We start from the raw sequence: 21,790 nt of genomic DNA on the forward strand, positions 1-21,790 counted from the left end.
GGACGTTAGCCCAGGGCCAGTCTTCCTCAGCAAAAAGAGGAGGATTGGCAGATGTTAGCTCAGGGCCGATCTTCCTCACAATAAATAAATAAATAAATAAATAAAACTTTAAGAATAGATACATCAGCACAAATCTACTCCTAGTTTTGGAAAAGCCCAAGTAAAACTCATTAAGTCATTCTACAAATAACTAATAGATATTAAAAAGTTGTGAACATTAAATAGGTTAATATATGCAAGGTATTCAGAACAGTGGTTAGCTTACAGCAAGACTATGTAATATCTATTATGATTATTACAACTCATGCACAGTCAAGAATACAAGAAAGCAATAAAACCTACTCCATACCCTCATAAAACTCACAGTCTAAACGATCATGAAAGCTTGGCAGTATGAGGAAGGGGCCATGTTATTAATAACAACAATATGTCACCCAGTACTGTCATTATGCAATGACAAAATAATTTCATCCACTGTTGATACCTCACTGTAAATGGGCATAAACATTATTGAAATAAATTTTAAGTGCTGTCAAACATTCATATCTTGTAACCCAGTAATCCCACTTTTGAAAATCTACTATACTATACTATATATATACTATAATTACTTGATAAAGTAATTATCATATAATATGAGAGAAGAATCTAGACTTCTTAAGGAATTCAAAAGTGTGGCTTCTGTAATGTAAAGAAAAAAAACCAGAATCAAAGAAAGTCTGACAATTGTGACATTGATAAAGGCATAATATATATAATTAAAGAGATAAATATGAAGATTATAAATGGAAAATGCATAATAGTAGTTAAAAAATGAAAATTTTATATTCTAATCACAACTAAATAGAAACATTTACATATGGGGGGGAAAAAAAGACCAAATAGAAGCAGAAAACTTACAATTAAGGTCAAATTATAGGTGATTTTCCCTGATCCAAAACCTTCTGAAAAATTATCATAAACATTTTTCTAATTACATGCAAGAGAAAAATATTTTAAGTGGAGATAGTCTCCCATGCCTCTGAATACATCAAATATTTTAAAACATGATCAATTTGCCCCAGAAAATACGCTAATTTTTATTGTAGTCAAAATGGACAGAAGTGATACTAATAAAAGGAAAAATATTTGACCTAATGATTAGACTTATGAAGCAATTGGGTACAAATAAGAAGCCTTAGTCATCCATTGCATTTGAGCACATTTTGACAATGGTATTTTAAGCAGGGATGAAGTTATGTTTGGAAGGTTTGTTTTGATTTCAAACATTTTCATCTGGGCAGAAGCTGCATTCAAGAGGCATACTCCTGGAATGTTTGCTTTTCTGTCCATGGGAGGTCATGGTGATGCAAAAGCTCAGATGGAAGACTTTTTTTAAAAAGAATAATTTCCTTAGTTTTGCTCCAATGCTGAAGAAACCTCTAAACCAGTTTCTCCACCTCGGCCCTACTGACATTCTTTGCTGTGGGGCTGTCTTGTGTATTGCAGGATGTTTACCAGTGTCCCTGGCCTCTACCCACTGAATGCCAGATGCACCCATTCCTCTAGTTGTGAGAACTTTAAAAATATCTGCAGATATTTTCAAAGGTCCCTTGGGCTGCAAAATCTCACCCGGTTGAGAACCACTGCTCTCAACAATGCTTATTTATTCATTTTTTAAATCACACAGAGCTTGCCAACAGCTAATGGAGTTGAGCTTGTCTCATGACTCTAAGTTGTACTTCCTGAAATTTTTGCCTATTGTTACTCTTATTAAAGAACTACAATTTGACACTAGGGAACAGTAAAGCCTTGCTGGTTCAAATAAGAAAGCCACTGTAAGAAGGGATTTTTATCCCCAGACTCAAATACAGCTGAATTTTACCTTCATTTGTAATTGAAATTTCATTTTATTTCACTTTTTTTTTTTTTTGGTGAGAAAGATTAGCCCTGAGCTAACATCCATTGCCAATTCTCCTCTTTCTGCTGAGGAAGATTGGCCCTGAGCTAACATCTGTGCCCATCCTCCTCTATTTTGTATATGGAATGCTGCCACAGCGTGGCTTGATGAGTGGTATGTAGGTCTGCGCCTGGGACCCAAACCTGCAAGCCCTGGGTGCCAAAGAGGAGTGCTTGAACTTAACCACTATGCCCTTGGGCCGGCCCCTATTTCACTTTTTGAAGCAATGAAAAGATATCCAAGTAGTTACTACAGTCAAGGTGCTAAGAGGTTGTTATAAATATTTCTAAGGTCCCAGTATTTTTTTTTCCAGCTTTAGAGATTCCTGATGCAATTTCACTTAAATATTGCATGTCTGGAATGATATTCCTTAGTAGTTTTTTTAAAAGCCCAATTAGTTTAACCTTGGGTTACCAATTAACGTCTGCATAAGTATCTGACGTGAATGCCAATTCAGTTCAACTCAAATATTTGCTGAGCACCTGGCTTGTAGAAAATTGTGTCAAGCGTTTTAACGTGTAAAGTCACACAAACTTCATAATAAATATAAACTCCTGGTAAGTAGGATAGGCTGTTAACCCTCAGAACACCATCAGGGTCCACTGGACACAATTTCACCTTTTGCGCAGTTCTATCCACTGGTAAGGGTCGATATTTCTGACTTTTACACTTTCTTAGAGAAATCTTATTTTTAAAAAATCAAATAAAACTCATTCTATCTTTTAACTACCATATCAGTCCACAGGAACTTCTTATATACCTAAGATTTTTTTTGCATCATTTTACTATTTTTATCATCCCAAGAATTATATCGTCATTACTCAACCGTTTCCAACGGTGCTAAGGAAGACCAAATAATATGAAAATAAAAGAATGAAGGAATTGCTCAGAAGGATAATGAAATAGGGAAATTATCACAGTTTTATTACTGTTCCAAAAATATCGAAACATCTTTCAAGAAGATATAGAAGTCTAGAGACTTTAATTGAATACAATTGAAAATCAAAACTTTTCAATTTCCACAATGGCAAATGGGAGAAAACTGACAGGAAATATTTCACAATTATTAGACAAATCAGAAGATGAATGAAACTGATCACACAAGCAAAACCTCAGACCATGAATCTTCAGACGACTCTAGCCTAGATAAGTTTTCTCAAGCTCAAGAACTAAAAGTCAGCAATGTATTTCTAAGAACAGAAAGGAAATATAGCACTCTCACCTACTTAGTCATCCAACAGGAAGGACGACATCATTCAATGTTTTGCAACAAAAATATGAACTATTGCTACAATTGCTAAAAAGATGTGTGACAGTATTCTTTCCTCTTTTATGATGCTTGTGCAACAGATTTTATGATGTTTGTGCAACAAAATATTTTTGATATAGCTCAGAAGCAGACAAATGCCAAATGCAGGAGTGTCTACAAAGGTTATTAGAAGTAAAGAACCAATGCAGAAATGAAAAAAAAAAAAGACTGGATTGAAGAGTCAAATAGGTGTTTATAAACTCAAACTGAAAAATATTTTGCAATTATAGACAGAAAATGGCTATTCTCTCGTCAACAAAATTACGAGCTCTCAAAGTTTTAAAAGCCACGATTTTTTACAATTATCAAGTGAAAAGGCAAGTGCAAGAAAAAGACCAAGACTACAACAGGCTAAATAAGAGAGATGTATTTGAAATCTGGAATCATTATATATAGATCTATTCCAGGTTCAATCATAGCGGGTGATAAGCAGCTAGTTACATTCAAAGGCTACTGCTCATTTCAGAAATTCCTACCCTTTCAGACCAGGAAAAGATGGAATAAAAATCTGAGTTTACTACATTTAAATTTTAATTCAAATTAAAATATTTACTATATTAATTCTTAGTAAAATTTCTAAATAAAGTTATTTCTCACTATCCCTTTATTCTTACTTTTGTAAAATAATTTAAAAATACAAAATAATAATAATAATATAAAAGTCCCACTGGGGGCTTGCCTGGTGGTGTAGCGGTTAAGTTCATGCGCTCTGCTTCTGGCAGCCTGGGGTTCGAAGGTTTGGATCCCAGGCACGGACCTATGCACCGCTCATCTAGCCACACTGTGGCAGGCATCCCACATAAAGCAGAGGAAGATGGGCACGGATGTTAGCCCAGGGCCAATCTTCCTCAGCAAAAAAGAGGAGGATTGACAACAGGTGTTAGCTCAGCGCTCATCTTCCTCACACACACGAAAAAAGTCCAACTGTACCGGAGAGTCAATGATGCTGGCTGGCTGTTCTGGTACAGTGCAAGGCAGGGTGACACCTCAACACAACTGATTGAGCTGCTGAGTTCAGTGAGCATTGTAAAGTATTGTGTGTTCCCACACACGCGCAAGCGCGCACACACACACACTGTTAAAGAGACTTTAATCAACTGAAGAACTCTCCTGAGATACAAAGAAAGGCATGGTGAGATGCAGTCAAAAGCACTCACTCATCTGCATCTCTCTCAAGCAGCTGTATTTTTTTAATTAAAAAGAAAAAAAATATCATCTAATTACCCAGAAAGATACCTCTCGGCACATTCTCACTAATGTCTGCGACCCTAAAAACAAGAAACTATATCATTTGACATTCTGTTCTGAAAAAAGTATGAGGACCTACTCCCGAGAGGAAAAGTGCCGTTACAAAGAATTAGAGGGTCTTCGTCTCCCTCATGTGCTCTATAATTCAACAACCCCTGTGGACAACGTGGTTTCGGTCAGATTCTCAGTTCCAGGTGGGGTCAAACTCACCCTCCAGATCCTCACTCCCAAGGCTAGACTGGATATGTGGCTGGTCTTACAAGTTAGTTTTCTGAATTAATTTTCCCATGGAAAAATTCTTACCCATGATGGTACTATTAACATAAGTAAGTTACATTACTTATTGCATAAATAGGTGTCTTGAGGTTGTCTGAGAACTTAATCACTGCAACACCGCAGAAATAAATACTGAGCTATTTACCAATGAATTTTGGGAACAATTGATTTGTCTATATTCAATCTTTTAAAAGATTTACCTCTTTTTCAATGAGGTCATAAAACAGAGCTCATCCCACAAAGAATGTTTCTCTAAATGCCTCATTAGCAATAGGAAACCACTCCCCTCCTACGAAAACAAATCTCATTACCTACCAACCAACCAAGTGTATTAAACTGTGGATCAAATTTCGTTTTGGGAAGATCTGTTTCCGTCCTTTTCCCGTCTTCAAGAACTGTCATAGAGTGTTCCCTGAGGATCTTCTAAGTAAGATGTGTTAAATTCCTATTCTGACTCTGCATTTCAAGCGTCTCAAGGTGGGCTGGTTCCTGGAACTAGAAAGCCACCAGCTGGCAGAAGCCCAGCTTGTGTCTGGGTCAGTGATACAATGTTTCCCTCACTTTGCCCACTTGCTTTGCCAGATGGGGATGAGGGCATACAAGCCTGTACGGCTAACAGAAAAACACGTTCAAAAATGACATGAGGCAAGTGACCTGATATCCTAATTACATTAAGGTCAAAACAATTCTTTTAAATCTTAAAAACATGACAAACAGTTACAAAAATAATAGAAATTCAGACTTTAACCTTAAAATATATTACTGGGCTATATAAATGATTTGTCTAATGGAAAATAAAGGGTGATTAGAAATTTCAAGTATCTAGGGCAACATTGTACCACACAGTAAATATCAGCCACATATGACTAGTTAGCATTTGAAAGGTGGCAAGTTTGATATGCGATGTGCTGTAAGTGTTAATATATGTGCTAGATTTTGAAGACCTTATATAAAAGAAACAAACAAAAAAAGAATGTGAAATATCTCAATAACTTTTCAATTGGTTACATGTTTAAATGATATTTTGAATAAACTGGATTAAATAAGTTATTAAAATTAATTCAGTTTATTTTTCCTATTTGAAAAGTGGCTATTAGAAAATGTAAAACCACATAAGTAGTTCACATTATGTTTCTGTTGGACAGCTCTGAGCTAAAACACAAGAGGTTCTATAACTTCCATTTATGGGCCACAAAGTCCCTAACAAAAGCTATGAAAAAAATATTAAAATATACAATTCAATTTGGCTATTATTTATTGAGGACCTATGTGCAAGGCATACTCGGTACACATTATTTATTGAGGACCTATGTGCAAGGCATACTCGGTACACGAAGTATAGTTAGGATTCTAGCAGATAAAAAGAGATATGACTACAACTAATTGGCAGAGAAGTCACAGTATGAATGAGTCTTTTAAGAAGAATACAAAGGAAAGGCAAGAGTAGCACAGGATAGCAAAGTATTTCAAGGGGTAATCAGAGAAGACTTGTAAAGGTGGTATCTTTTCAATGGAATGTTAAAAAATACACAGGATTTTACAGGTCATGATAAGGTGTAGGACTTTAGAGTTACAAATATCTTTGTGGTACATTAACACCATTTGATGAAAAAGGAAAAACACTTGTAAGAGGGGCACAAAGGTGGGAACAAAAGCCCAGAGAAACAAAGGCCAGAGGGTGTAGGGGTGTCAGTAGATAAGGTGAGGCACATGTGTAAGGCTGAAATGCAGGCTGGGGCCAAGTAGGGAGAGTTCTGAATGCCCTGCTGGAGAATTTGGAGTTTTCTGTAGGAACTCAGGAACCATCGAATATTTCCTACTAAGTGCCAAAAGGATTAGAAATGCATAATGGAAATATCACTAAGGCACGGAGAAGAATTATCTGGGAAGAGAGTAAACAAGGCTTCTGGGGCAGGTAGAACAAATTCCAAGTAATGGGAAGAGAAATCAAGGTATGAATGAGTCCTGTAAGAACGCAAAACAAGTACAAAGATAACAGAAGAAAGTGAGACATTGATGTAGTAAGGAGTAATTAAAGAAGTTAGTCTAGTAGGAGGTAAAGGATGATCTGAACTCAGGCAGTGGCAGTGCAGGAAACAGCAGGTTCGTAGGTACAGGTGAAGGAGCAAATGATAAGGAAGACTGAAAATACAAGAATGGATACATGGTTCGCACATAAACACATGAAAAGATGCTCCACATCATATGTCATCAGGGAAACGCAAATTAAAACAATGAGATACCACTGCACATCTATTAGAATGCCCAAAATCTATAACACTGACAACACAAAATGCCAATGAGGACGTGGAGAAACAGGAACTCTCATTCGTTGCTGGTGGGAAGGCAAAATGGTACAGCCACTCTGGAAGACAGTTTGTTGGTTTCGTACAAAACTAAACGTACTTTTACCATATGCTCCCGCAACAGAGCTCCTTGGTATTTACCCAAAGGAGTTGAAAACTATGTCCACACAAAAACCTGCACACAGGTGTTTACAGCAGCTTAATTCATAATTGCTAAAACTTGGAAGTAATCAAGATACTCTTCAGTAGATGAATACATAAAGAAACTGGGGTACATCCAGACAATGGAAAATTATTCAGCACTAAAAAGAAACGAGCTATCAAGCCATGAAAAGACATGGAGGACCTTAAATGTATATTACTAAGTGAAAGAAGCCAATCTGAAAAGGCTACATATTGTCTGATTCCAATTATATGCCATTCTGAAAAAGGTAAAAGGTAAAATTATGGAGACAATAAAAAGATCAGTGGTTGCCAGGGATTGGGAGGATGGGAGTGCAGAATAGGTGTAGCACAGAGGATTTTTAGTGAAAACACATTGAAAATATTCTGAATGACACTATAATGATGGTTACATCATTATACATTTGTCCAAACCCATAGAACGTACAACACGAAGAACTGTACAACACCAAGGGTGAACTGTAATGTAAACTATGAACTTTGGGTGATTATAATGTGTAAATGTTTCAGTTCATCAATTATAATAAATGCACCACTCTGGTGGGAGTTGTTGATGATGGGGCAGACCATGCATGTATAGGGTAGGGGGTATATAAGAAATCTCTGTAACTTCTGTTCAAGTTTGCTGTGAACCTAAAACTACTCTAAAACTAAAAAGTCTTAAATAAATAAATACAAGAAAGGAAGAGGTGGTGATCAATGGTTCAGGCAGAACATACTCATAAAAGAGAAGATGGGAAACAAAACGATGGATGGAGGTACAGAGAGATGTTGAGGTAGAAGAGAAAATTCATTAATGTATTCAACCAACATGTACCGAGTGCCTACCAATGCCAGGTACCATGATGCAAAAATTAACAATGGATGACTATGAAGGGGTCACCTGTGGAGCATGAAGGAGGAGTGATACTAGAAACCAAGGAGAATGGAGTTGGCCATGTGTAAGGTGATAGGTTACGAAACAATGATAAGTAGGTGCATCTAGTAACATTAAGCTCCCAGCTGATGTTACAGCATGAATAAGAAATGGAATTAACTGGTAGGGTTACATGACATGATACATCAACCTTAAAAAACTCAGAAGCAATTAAAGGGAGAAATTAATTTTTCCTAGATATGGAGGACTGACAAAAATATGTTTGGAAAATGTAAAGGGTATCAACGAGTCCAAGATATTCAAATATGTAAAAACGGTTATCCATTGAGCCCATTCTGCTTAGAAAGAAAAACAACAAAAAGAAGATAATGGACCAAAAGCCTCAATTGGAGAGGTGATTATGAGGGAAGGGTGAAATTCAGAAGGACCTGATCAGAGAGGAATGTCAAAGCTGGAAACCCTATGGGTGCAGTATTTCTAACTGATGACAGAGTCCAAGGGATGACCGAGTTTCAGAGAGCAGAAACGGATCATAAATGAAGGTGACCAGAAGGAGCTGGCTAGCATTTCAATTGCATGTCAACTTGGATAATGATACAACTGAAGACAGAAATAGGTCGTGTGACCATATGACCTCATTTGTTTGGGTCATTTCATTTATGACTGTGGTCCTAGTGTCAAACCATGTTTGGATAACAAATGGTATAGTTGCCCTAGTAGTAGATAATACAAAAAAAACAGCGTTGAAGAATGGTATACTAGCGTCCTACAGCTTGGTGATTGTAACAAAGAGAACAAATAGTGGTGATACAACCAGAGAGATAAATATCAAATAAGGTACAGCTACTGGATGACAGTAATAAATAAATGAGGGACTCACGGCCAGAAAAGAAAGCCTGTGGATCTATATCCAGGGCTGGTGAGAAGGGGTGTAGGAAGAGAAAGGACCACTGAGAGGATTTCATAAGATATGATGTTAGTAATGCTTTCAATTAAGTCAGTAAGTTGGCAGGGGTGTAGGAGGAAAAGATCAAGACACACTGAAATCTATTCCCAATATAAAAGAGGTTTTATAAGACATAAAAAATGTGTTAAATGGGAAAGAGAGCCTGGCAAATGCCTCTCCCTCTCATGATAAAGCAAAAATATCCATTTTTAGCTACAAAAGTCCCTCATATATGAATGATCTGGAATGGCGCGTCACCAACCTTGATACAGGGTTACAAGTACACAGCCAGTTTCCTATAATTTTAAACCCAGCCACAGGGCTGTCTTGGTTTACTTGCCATCATTTGGGTTGTTTACTCAGTACATAGTCCATTCAGTAACGGGAAATGATCAAATAAAGTACCCAAGAGATTCTGAACAAAGAAAATGCTCAACCAACTTCAAATTTCCCTTTTTAATACTGGTTGCACTGCCATCATGTAGTAGGAGCCCTGGTGACAAAAATATTTTCAGGAAGTCACTCTGTAACTTTCAAATCTAGATATGACTGAGGAAGACATGAAGAAGCTATAAAAAACAACAAGAACTAGGCAATTCCAACTTTCAGACAAAGTGGAAATCAAACCAAACCAGTGGACATTTCTACATCTAGCACATGGAACACAGGAGTGGGGGACCAGCCATAGCACAGAACACAACTAATTAATTCCCTGGGAAAAAAAAACTCAGAATCATTCCAACTGGTTCATTCTGCTCTCACTGATGTTCCTGCCCTGAGAGAAGGAGGGTTCAAACCATTTAATTTTCAACTTTCACAAACTTAGAGAAATATGTGTAAGCATACAGTTGACTTTTTGCTTATTTCTTCTTCTCATTCTTTACAGTTTATTTGTTTGTTTAGCTTTATGCCCTGCTACACTGAACCTGATTTTTCTAAACCTGGTAAAGGGGGAACATGAAAGAATTTAACCAACAAAAAGAGGGTCCTGATAAAATTAAGCAATGGCTGCTAAAGAGAAGCCTAGCATTATTAACTGATAAGAAATGGCAACTAGTGTTCCTCAGTGCACACAGATTCTTCTATATTTGTAAAATATATTTGTATTTTTGTAAAATTATTTTTTTAATTCTACAAAATATATTATTAAAAATTCTGGGCCTGACTATATAAGTCAGAAAACTTTATATTGGGGCCGGCCCAGTGACATAGTGGTTAAGTTCGAGTGCTCTGCTTTGGTGGCCCGGGGTTTGAGGGTTCAGATCCCGGGCACGGACCTGCACACTGCTTATCAGGCCATGCTGTGGCAGGCATCCCACATATAAAGTCGAGGAAGATGGGCACTGATGTTAGCCCAGGGCCAATCTTCCTCAGCAAAAGGAAGAGGATTGGCAACAGATGTTAGCTCAGGACTAATCTTCCTCACCAAAAAAAGAAACAAAAAAGGAAAAGAAAATTTTACACTGATAACTATAAGTCTTGCAATTCATATTTAATGTTCTATTTGAAAATCTGTAACACTAGGAAATATATGAAGGAAAAGGGGAAGTGATATAATAATCATCACCTTTTGAGGAATGATATAGCATGAAAGTGATGACTGACTAGATGGCCTTTCTAACCCAAAGATTCTGGTTTTATAATTTTATGATTTGAATATAGATGTTTGCCTTTAATTAAAAATAAGAATCAGATAAATTATGGGATTGAGACCCCAAAGAAAAGGAGGTGAAAATATATTTTTTAACAATCACGAAAACAAAGACAGTTAAAGAACTTCAGCAAACATTTATGAATGCCTCTGACTTGGTTCACAAAGGAAAAGATGATAAAAGGCAAAAAGAATAAAACAAAAAAACCCCCCAAACCAAACCTTTCTAAACAAAAATTCACATTTAGCTAATAACTGACAAAATAATCCCAAAACAGTGTTCAAAATATATTTCTAAATTACAGACCAAATGGAATGCCATGTCACTCACTCAGATTTCAATTCCCTGTAGAACTACCAGTGACTTATTACAATATTGGGGAATTTTCATCCCAACTCTTGAGATTAAAATAAAACAGCTAAAATTAACTCAGTGATGGATGATCAATTATATTCAAGTTAAACAGTAGGCCATAACCCATAACAGGACTTCATGGTAAGATTTTTTCCCATTAAAGCACACTTTGACGGGAGTCGGCAGAGAGCCTTTCAATGAGAAATAGCAAGATACACTTATAGAAGAAATAAAACTATACGCTAGATGTTTCAGCATCTATGAGAGACTGAACACAAAGGTCTCCTTACCTCCCATCTGCATAGTCCGTATCCGCTCCACCCCACCAGACATCTGAGTCATCTTCCTCTGCATCTGCTGAATCCACATTGTCACTTTCCTCGGCCAGCGGGCAACACACAAACTCCACCCCTCGGAACTTGTCAATTCCACAGGGCAGCAACATGCCATAGTCATGCAAGTTGGTACTCTTCTCACTGCAAGTCTACAAAAGGAGAAAAGAATGAGAGTGGCAGAGTAGATGTGTTGTTTCATTATAAGAAAATCCCAAATACAATAATCAACACACAGACTCAATCTATCAAGAACCAGTTTTACAATGGAAAAGATCATTTGCTTTTTGAGTGGATTTATAAGAGTTTCTTTAGCACAGCCTACTGCGGTACCTTTATTTTTTAACTTTATTGCTTATTGAATAAGGATATGTTGTTACTATAGAAATTAATAAAAATAACAGCAGTGGAAACTAATTGGGAAATGAGATGTAGAAGCCTGCAGTGTGAACAGATATCAGAGAATCAATGCTTTCTGGCTTCATTAGCATATCAGGAAGCAGTGAGGGCTCCGTGTACATATCCCCAACTCACTTCCACCTCCATTACAGATGGAAGTTCCATCTGTAGCTGGAAGTTTCTCTCACTTGGACCTATCTTATTTTAGAAATGCTAACACTCTTGGCTCACTTCCAGAATAACAATCTGGGGAAGAGAAGAAATTATCCTCTGCTATGAACCAGAACTTCTAGTCATTAGAGATTTCTCTTTCAATATCTTTTTGCTTTCCTGGGATTTGCTAAATTTGCACAAATCTAGATTAACATAAAGCTCTGAAAGCATCCACTGGTGACAGAGGAAAGATTAATAATTCAACACATACAGGTAAACAATGAAAATATCAGATGTATTTTGACCTCCTAGGAATTAGAGTCGTTTTAGTTTCTTAGTAATGAAGGATTTTTTTTTTAAAACTCAATAAGAAATGAAAAATGAAGTTATCAGATGGGTAGCTGGGCTTTAAATTATTTTGTTTTCTTAAGTTCAATAAGCTCTTAAACCTCTAAAATATATTTTTATACAAGGAAACTTTTGTTTTATAGTAAATCAGAATTATTTCTAAAAAGGCAAAAATAATGCTAAATCTTAAGTGGTGTTTTCTGCCTAACAGTTTTAAGGCTACAATGGTTAAGCTGAGCTAGATCAGGGTTTCTCAACTTTGACAGTATGGACATTTTGGACCAGATAATTCTTGAGGGGAGGGGAAGAGGGCCATCCTGTTCCCTGAATGATGTTTAGCAGAATCTCTGGCCTCTAGCCACCAAATGCCAGGAGCACCGCCCCTCCAAGTGTGACAACCAAAACTGTCTCCAGACATTGGCACATGCTCCTAGGAAGGGATAGGGGAGCAAAATTGACTCTAATTGAGAACCACTGAGCTAGATAAAGAAGTCTAATTCTAGGAGACTGATCTCACCTCAAAAAAGCTATATACATTTATTAGAAAAGCTTCATAATATATCAAAGAGACAGAGCAGTTCTGAAGGTGCTAATATCAAAAACTAACATTTTATGCTAATTGTCTTATGTCTTTTATCAGCTTTGTCAAAAGCAGGGGTTAGCAAAAGGCTAGGACTGGTGCAGAGACTCACCCACTATGGAAAAATGAAGATGGCAGCCTAGCCTGGTGAACAGAATATTGGACAGGAATTCTAACCATAGTTTTCATGTTGGTACTAGACAAGCTACTTCCTGTCCTACCAGTGCATCCCCCAATAGATTAAAGGAAAAAAAGTTAAATTATTAAAACTTTGTATGTGACAAAAGAAAATAATAGGTAAATAAAAATCATTTGAAAAAAGGTATATTTTAAGGTTTACAGATACTGTAAGATTATAGTTTTTAATTTATAAAACACGGCATAGACACACAATGAATCTAACTAAATAGGCTCTATCTTTGACTCCTTAAAAAACACTCCTGGATTTTTTTTTAAATGACTAAAAAAAAAGAGAATTTATTAATACAGCACTTGCCTCAAAATACCCTCTAAACTGTCATCATTCCCTAGGAAAACTTCATTTTAAAAGAAAAAAGAGCATATGGGCTGGTACCTCTTTGGCCACGGTGTGCCAGTGAAGGTGTGTTTCACAGACATCCATCCTCTCCTGGTGTAAGAATTTGCACTTGTCGGGAACAAGGAGGGCATCGCTTACAAACTCGCCAACTGCAAGAAAGGAAAACCCTTCATGTCATTCCACCCGAATCATAGTGGTCTTATCAAGGAAAGATGGGCTAAAAAGACTTAGAGAAGTTACACAGCTTTTTGAATGACAAAGCCATCAGTCCAAGAAAGACTAGTACTTTTACAATGTTGAGTCCTGCTACACTAACCTGCTCAGTTCCTTGCTATATCAACCTTGATGGTTAAAATACTTCCTACATGTTTTAAGTGAAATCTTTATTCAATTAATACGAATCTCTTACTGCGAGGTTAATCATACAAAAAGCTACTGAGCTAGAGAATCAATTATCACTCAATTGCAACAAGGGTAAAAAACAGATTGACATTGCCTAGGTAATCATCTGAGCAGAATCAATACAAATCATTGTCTACCCCTCCACACTGGACATTTTAATCTGTTTGTAAACTAATAGAAATTTCAGCATTTTTATACTTCCCAAACAAACAGAAATCTAGATATGCGCATATGTACATTACACATGTTTATATTATATATATAAAATACATAACAGAGAGAGTTTAATTCAATTAAATTATAAAAAGTGCTCCTTAGACTTTTGCTGTATTTTTAATGAAAATGTATAGTATCACGCAGATTACTGCTAGCATTGCTGGTACTCCAGATATAAAAGATATCATGTAAAGTCCTACATGAACTCACATTCTAATGAGAGTGAAAGAAGTATAATTACAATATAATATGTAAGCTATGAGCTTATCTTTTATTTGTTTTGTTCACTACAGTATCCCCAGCTTTTAGCATAGGTTCTGCACACAGTAGGCAATAAATATCCTGATGAATGAAGAAGTTAAATGCTGTAGTAGAGATGAAGAAAGTGCTGGGCCAACATAGTGAACAAATCTGCTTGGCTGCACTGGAAAAGACCTCAAACCAGAAATAACACTAAAGATGAGTCTAAACGGATGAGTAGGAGTCTGCCATGTAGGAAACGAATGGAAGTTCCAAGATGGAAGGACAGTATCTTATCTTGTTTAACATTCTACTCCCAATCCCTGGCCCAGTTCTGGCAAACATGATCATGCTGCATGGATTGATGGATGGATGGATGGATGGATGGATGGAAGGATGGCAAAAAGCACTTCAAAATGAAGGAGTCTTCTACGCAAAGAGAGAATAAACAAAGAGCAAAGCGTATTTGTAGAAGAGGCAGAAATCCACTGTGGCTGGAACACAAGGTGAGTGGAAAAGAGAGTCCAGAAGTAAATGAGAACGGAGAAATATGCTGGACTCCAGCATATTTAGAGCCTATGGTTTTGCATACCATTTTGGAGACAACATAGGCCAAAGGATATGTTAAACAGGAATGACGTGCTCAAGTTTGTTTTTCAGATATACTTTTTGTGTGTGTGTGTTTTTTTTGTGAGGAAGATCAGCCCTGAGCTAACATCCACGCTAATCCTCCTCTTTTTGCTGAGGAAGACCGGCTCTGAGCTAACATCTATTGCCAATCCTCCTCCTTTTTTTTTCCCCCAAAGCCCTAGTAGATAGTTGTATGTCACAGTTGCACATCCTTCTAGTTGCTGTATGTGGGACTCGGCCTCAGCGTAGCTGGACAAGCGGTGCGTCAGCGCGTGCCCGGGATCCCAACCCAGGCCACCAGTAGCGGAGCGCGCGCACTTAACCGATAAGCCACCGGGCTGGCCCTCAGATATACTTTATAATCAAGTGAAGGATAGACTAGTGTAGTGAGACCATGAAAGCAGGGAGACCACTGAGGAGGGCACTGCAATCCTTCAGGCAGGGATGCAAGAACAGATTCAAATCAACGACTCCAAGTAAGCAAGGAATACAAGTTGTCCACACACCAGTAAAGTCAAGAATTTATTTTTTTCTTTTATGGTACGTTACATGAAATTTTCGGTAATGCAACATAAAGAGTAACATAGGCTCTTAGGTAAGAAAAAAAACTTTTCATTCTCTTTATACAAAAGGGTTTCTTAAAACTGTCTTTCTATAAAGGTGTTTAAACTTTAGTCTGTTTCTAGCTCCAACATTAAGATGTCTCATGATATTTTAAAGTACCTATTTGAATAAATAATATTTAGATAAAAACCTAAGCAACTCATAGAGGATAAAGAGCCTCTCATTTTGTCATTCCTTAAATCTTTAAGACAACTGATGGTGCCCACAACATTGTATTTTAAGTTACAGAGAATGCATGAATTATGAGACTCAGTGCCCCCAAGGGCTGCGGGTGGTACTTGGTGGGGAAGGAACTCGTGAGTCCCGGGCACCTACTCCATGGCAGCGGCTGGTGCTCCGTGTGCATCACTGCATCTCAGCCCCACAAGAGCTGTGTGACGGATCCCTTATAATATAAACCTCACTTCCCAGGTGAGAAATGCCTGCCCAGAACTGCGTCTAAGGCCACCTACCCTCAGGAGATTATAACCTAGCCCCAGAGACAAACATGAAGATATAAATTGTCAGGAAAGAAATAACATAATAATGCAAGTAATGTCACATCTTTCTTTTTCTTTTATATAGAATACTCTAAAACAAAACAAAAAACAAACGAAAACTCAGATGAGTAGGAGAATGGAAAATAAAAATAATCTCATCCAAAACCAATACACCTTCCCCAGGTAGACTTTTCACGGGTTCTCAGGACAGGCAATCAATCGCAGCTGTCAGCAAGAACAACTGATACCTGAGGCACCCCAATTTTCAAGGCCACAAGAGGCTAGAAGTAACCAAAGGGCCTGAGGATGCCTGCCTCATTTATTAGCTCTGATTAGTCAAGCCATATTGCCATATTTACAAATGTCCGAAATACGAAGTCATGTTTTTCTATTTTACAAGTAATTACTGGAAAGATTAAATGCCTGGCCTAAGGCTCTTAAATCAGTTCACAAGATAATCAGGAGCAGATATGGGATACTCTAGACCTCCGCCTAAAGAGTTCCTGTGGCATAAATTGGGTAATAGCTGCCAGACCACAGTGTGCCTTATTTTACTTGCCCTCAGGCCAATCTGCTGAGGACTAGATTTTAATGCAAAGCCAAAGTCACTGAAAGACATTTACCTCTGTAAAACCCAGTGTTCAACAAAAGGACACATATTGCATTAATTATAAAAGGATATTTGAATTTTTTTCAATTTGCAAAATGACGTTTCATTTAGTATTGTAAAGATGCTCTTAGGTTTCTAGTGTTGTATAGAGCCAAGAAATATATGCCCCCCAAATGGGATTGCTTTTTTAAAGGATTAATACTGGTTATTTATTAAGCCCTCAAGACTAATGGCAAAATAGAAAACTCATTGTACTCTAACATTAAAATAAAATTTAGCAATGACTCTGTGGTTTTACAGCCCTGCTTATATTACTTTCAAAATTGATGAAACATACTAGGATGTTACACATCAGAAATTTTAAGCAATTAAACCACAAAAATCTGTTAAAAAATTTTAATAAAGAATTAAACAGGAGTGGTAAAAATATAATGAACCTTTTCTCACAAATTGGTTTAGCTTAACACGGTTTATATTTTCTCTCTTTTTAATTCTAAAAGAATTATTTTAAAAAAATCTATGATATGACAAGGGATATATGGGAACTCTCTGTACTTTCCACTCAATTTTGCTGTGAACCTAACATTGCTCTAAAAAAGTTTTTTAATTAAAAAAAAATCTGGTAGTATGTACTCAGTTTCCATATAGAACCGTGTGTACTTTTACTTTTAAAACAAACTTTCTGGGCCAGCCCCATGGCTTAGCGGTTAAGTGCTTAGTGGTTAAGTGCGTGCACTCCGCTGCTGCTGGCCCGGGTTCGGATCCCGGGCACGCACCGACGCACCGCTTCCCCAGCCATGCTGAGGCCGCATCCCACATACAGCAACTAGAAGGATGTGCAACTACGACATACAACTATCTACTGGGGCTTTGGGGAAAAAAAAAGGAGGAGGATTGGCAATAGATGTTAGCTCAGAGCCGGTCTTCCTCAGCAAAAAGAGGAGGATTAGCATGTACGTTAGCTCAGGGCTGATCTTCCTCACAAAAAAAAAAAAAAACTTTCTGTTTATTTGGTTTGATCCTTTAGGTAAAAAAATTCTTAACAGAATTCAAGTGAAAGAGAACAAAAATTAAGTATCATAATGAGAAATCGTGTTCCTGTTTATGCCCAAGTTTAGGAAGTTTGGCACCATTTAATCCTAGTGGATAAATTCATCGATATACACTGTGCATATTTATTGATAACCATAAAACCCGGTTTATTGTTTTAAAAATTCACAATTTATATTACACACACACGCGTGCACACGCACACACGCTCCAACTGAAAGGGAATTCTCAAAGCTAACACACAAGATCTGGGTTTGGCTTCTTGGCTAAAAAATCTTGGCAAGGTGAACAATGATGCTGAATTGAATTGGGACTCTGCAGGCCTCATTCCACTGGCTCTTTGGTGGTCTTTGAGAGGATTGTCTAGCTCAAATTACTTCATTTTTCAGATGGGAAGAAAAGAGCCCGGGTCAAGTGGCTTGCCCACAGAGCCAACTGGCAGTAGAACTGGCCTGAAAATCTGGGTCTCCGGGCTCTCCATCCAAGAGTGGTAACAACTCACTGTCATTTAAACTCTGGTCGAAATGGGGTTTTTGGCCAATTCTCTTTGGCTTTTATAAAAGTAGATTCCCTTTTAGACTATGAAAGGCTTTAATGTTATAATCTGTAATGCAGTCAATTCAACAATAAATATCCACGAGTCCAAATGACTGAATAAATAAATAAATGGCTGGAAAGACAGAACTCGGTGCAGAAGAATTCCAAATAATCCACATAGATACCATGCCCTCAAGGAGGTGAGGCATAATTCTCCACTCCTTAATTGTAGGCTATGCATAGTGACTTCCTTCCAAAGAGTACAGTACACAATGGGGGAGAAAAGAGCCACTTTCCACTGGAGAAATCTGACAAACACTACCCCAGCCAGGTGGTCGTGGTCAACATCAACAGTGACATCGCACAGATAGTATGTGCCCTCCATATGATGAAAAGGCCACTTGGACGCGGTGGTCTTCCTTCCAAAAACCTATAACCCGAGTCTAAGCATGAGAAAATTCCAACAGACCGGCATCCTACACAATACCTGACCAGTATTCCTCAAGACTGCCAGGGTCATTAAACAAGGAAAGTATGAGAAACTGTCACAGCCAAGAGGTGGCTAAGGAGACTTGACAACTAAATGTAATGTGGTTTCCTAGATATGGGATCCTGGAACAGAGAAAGAACATTAGGTAAAATACATAAAAAGAGAAATAAACAGTAACACGATAATAGTAGGGGACTTTAACACTCCACTTACACCAACGGATAGATCATCCAAACAGAAGATCAATAAGAAAACATTGGCCTTAAATGACACACTAGAACAGATGGACCTAGTAGATATATACAGAGCATTCCATCCAAAAACCGAAGAATACATGTTCTTTTCAAACACACATGGAACATTCTCCAGGATTGATCACATATTAGGCCACAAAACAAGTCCCCATAAATTTAAGAAGATTGAAATAATACCAAACATCTTTTCTGACCACAACAGTATGAAACTAGAAATCAACTATAAGAAGAAAATCAGAAAAACCACAAATACGTGGAGATTAAACAAAATGCTACTGAACAACGACTGGGTTAATGAAGAAATCAAAGAAGAAATCAAAAAATACCTGGAGACAAATGAAAATCAAAATACGACATGCCAGAATTTATGGGATACAGCAAAAGCGGTTCTAAGAGGGAAGTTTATAGCGATACAGGCCTATCTCAACAAACAAGAAAAATCTCAAATAAACAATCTAACAATGCACCTAAAGGAACTGGAAAAAGAAGAACAAACAAAGCCCAAAATCAGTAGAAGAAGGGAAATAATAAAAATCAGAGCAGAAATAAATAAAATAGAGACCAAAAAAACAGTAGAAAAAATTAATAAAACCAAGAGCTGGTTCTTTGAAAAAATCAACAAAATTGACAAACCTTTAGCTGGACTCACCAAGAAAAAAAGAGAGAAGGCACAAATAAGTAAAATCACAAATGAAAGAGGAGAGGTTACAACAGACACCTCAGAAATACAAAAGATTATAAGAAAATACTATGAAAAGCTATATGTCAACCAATTCGACAATCTGGAAGAAATGGATAAATTCTTAGAATCATACAACCTTCCAAAACTGGATCAAGAAGAAGTAGAGAATTTGAATAGACCAATCACCAGTAAGGAGATCGAAACAGTAATCAAAAACCTCCCCAAAAATAAAAGTCCAGGACCAGACGGCTTTCCTGGTGAATTCTATCAAACATTCAAAGAAGACTTAATACCTATCCTTCTCAAACTCTTCCAAAAAATTGAGGAGGGGGGGAAGCTCCCTAACTCATTCTACGAAGCTGACATTACCCTGATACCAAAACCAGACAAGGACAACAGAAAAAAAGAAAATTACAGGCCAATATCACTGATGAACATCGATGCAAAAATCCTCAACAAAATACTAGCAAATCGCATACAACAATACGTTAAAAAGATTATACACCATGATCAAGTGGGATTTATTCCAGGGATGCAGGGATGGTTTAACATTCGCAAATCAATCAACGTGATACACCACATTAATAAAATGAAGAATAAAAATCACATGATCATCCCAATAGATGCAGAGAAAGCATTTGACAAGATACAGCATCCATTTATGATAAAAACTCTGAATAAAATGGGTATAGAAGGAAAGTACCTCAACATAATAAAGACCATATATGACAAACCCACAGCTAATATCATCCTCAATGGTGAAAAACTGAAAGCTATCCCTCTAAGAACAGGAACCAGACAAGGATGCCCACTGTCACCACTCCTATTTAACATAGTACTGGAAGTCCTAGCCAGAGCAATCAGGCAAGAGAAAGAAGTAAAAGGGATCCAAATTGGAAAGGAAGAAGTGAAACTGTCACTATTTGCAGATGACATGATTTTATATATAGAAAACCCTAAAGAATCCACCAGAAAACTTTTAGAAGTAATAAACGAATATGGTAAAGTTGCAGGATACAAAATCAACATAGAAAAATAAGTTGCGTTTCTGTACACTAACGACGAAGTAGCAGAAAGAGAAATTAAGAATACCATCCCATTTACAATTGCAACAAAAAGAATAAAATATCTAGGAATAAACTTAACCAAAGAGGTGAAAGATCTGTACACCGAAAACTATAAAACATTTCTGAAAGAAATTGAAGAAGACACAAAGAAATGGAAAGATATTCCGTGCTCTTGGATTGGAAGAATTAACATAGTTAAGATGTCCATACTTCCTAAAGCCATCTACAGATTCAATGCAATCCCTATCAAAGTTCCAACAACATTTTTCACAGAAATAGAACAAAGAATCCTAAAATTTATATGGAACAACAAAAGACCCCGAATCGCTAAAGGAATCCTGAGAAAAAAGAACAAAGCTGGAGGTATCACACTCCCTGATTTCAAAATATACTACAAAGCTATAGTAACCAAAACAGCATGGTACTGGCACAAAAACAGACATACAGATCAATGGAACAGAATCGAAAGCCCAGAAATAAACCCACACATCTATGGACAGCTAATCTTTGACAAAGGAGCCAAGAACATACAATGGGGAAAAGAAAGTCTCTTCAACAAATGGTTTTGGGAAAACTGGATAGCCACATGTAAAAAAATGAAAGTAGACCCTTACCTTACACCATACACAAAAATTAACTCCAAATGGATTAAAGACTTGAGTGTAAGACCTGAAACTGTGAAACTTCTAGAAGAAAACGTAGGCAGTACACTCTTTGACATCGGTCTTAGCAACATCTTTTCAAACACCATGTCTGACGGGGCAAGAGAAACAATAGAGAAAATAAACAAATGGGACTACATCAAACTAAAAAGCTTCTGCACAGCAAAGGAAACCATCAACAAAACGAAAAGACAACCTAACAATTGGGAGAAGATATTTGCAAACCATACATCTGATAAGGGCTTAATCTCCAAAATATATAAAGAACTCATGCATCTCAACAACAAAAAAACTAACCACCCAATTAAGAAATGGGCAAAAGACCTGAACAGACATTTCTCCAAAGAAGATATACAGATGGCCAACATGCACATGAAAAGATGTTCAAAATCACTATCAGGGAAATG

The 21,790-nt window shown here is 37.1% G+C and overlaps 1 protein-coding gene across 3 annotated transcripts in view; it reads right to left on the bottom strand.

The window, feature by feature from the left end:
- APP (amyloid beta precursor protein) overlaps positions 1 to 21,790 on the bottom strand; it is a 258,874-nt gene that overhangs the window by 138,322 nt on the left and 98,762 nt on the right. For all 3 annotated transcript variants that reach the window (XM_058522959.1, XM_058522957.1, XM_058522958.1), the window contains exons 4-5: positions 13,477 to 13,589; positions 11,381 to 11,574 (exon numbers count right to left, since the gene is read on the bottom strand). In XM_058522959.1, the coding sequence (XP_058378942.1) occupies positions 11,381 to 11,574; positions 13,477 to 13,589 (307 nt within the window). The remainder of the gene's footprint in view (positions 1 to 11,380; positions 11,575 to 13,476; positions 13,590 to 21,790) is intronic.

Source organism: Diceros bicornis, chromosome 27 (genome assembly GCF_020826845.1).
Source record: "Diceros bicornis minor isolate mBicDic1 chromosome 27, mDicBic1.mat.cur, whole genome shotgun sequence".
NCBI lineage: Eukaryota > Metazoa > Chordata > Mammalia > Perissodactyla > Rhinocerotidae > Diceros > Diceros bicornis.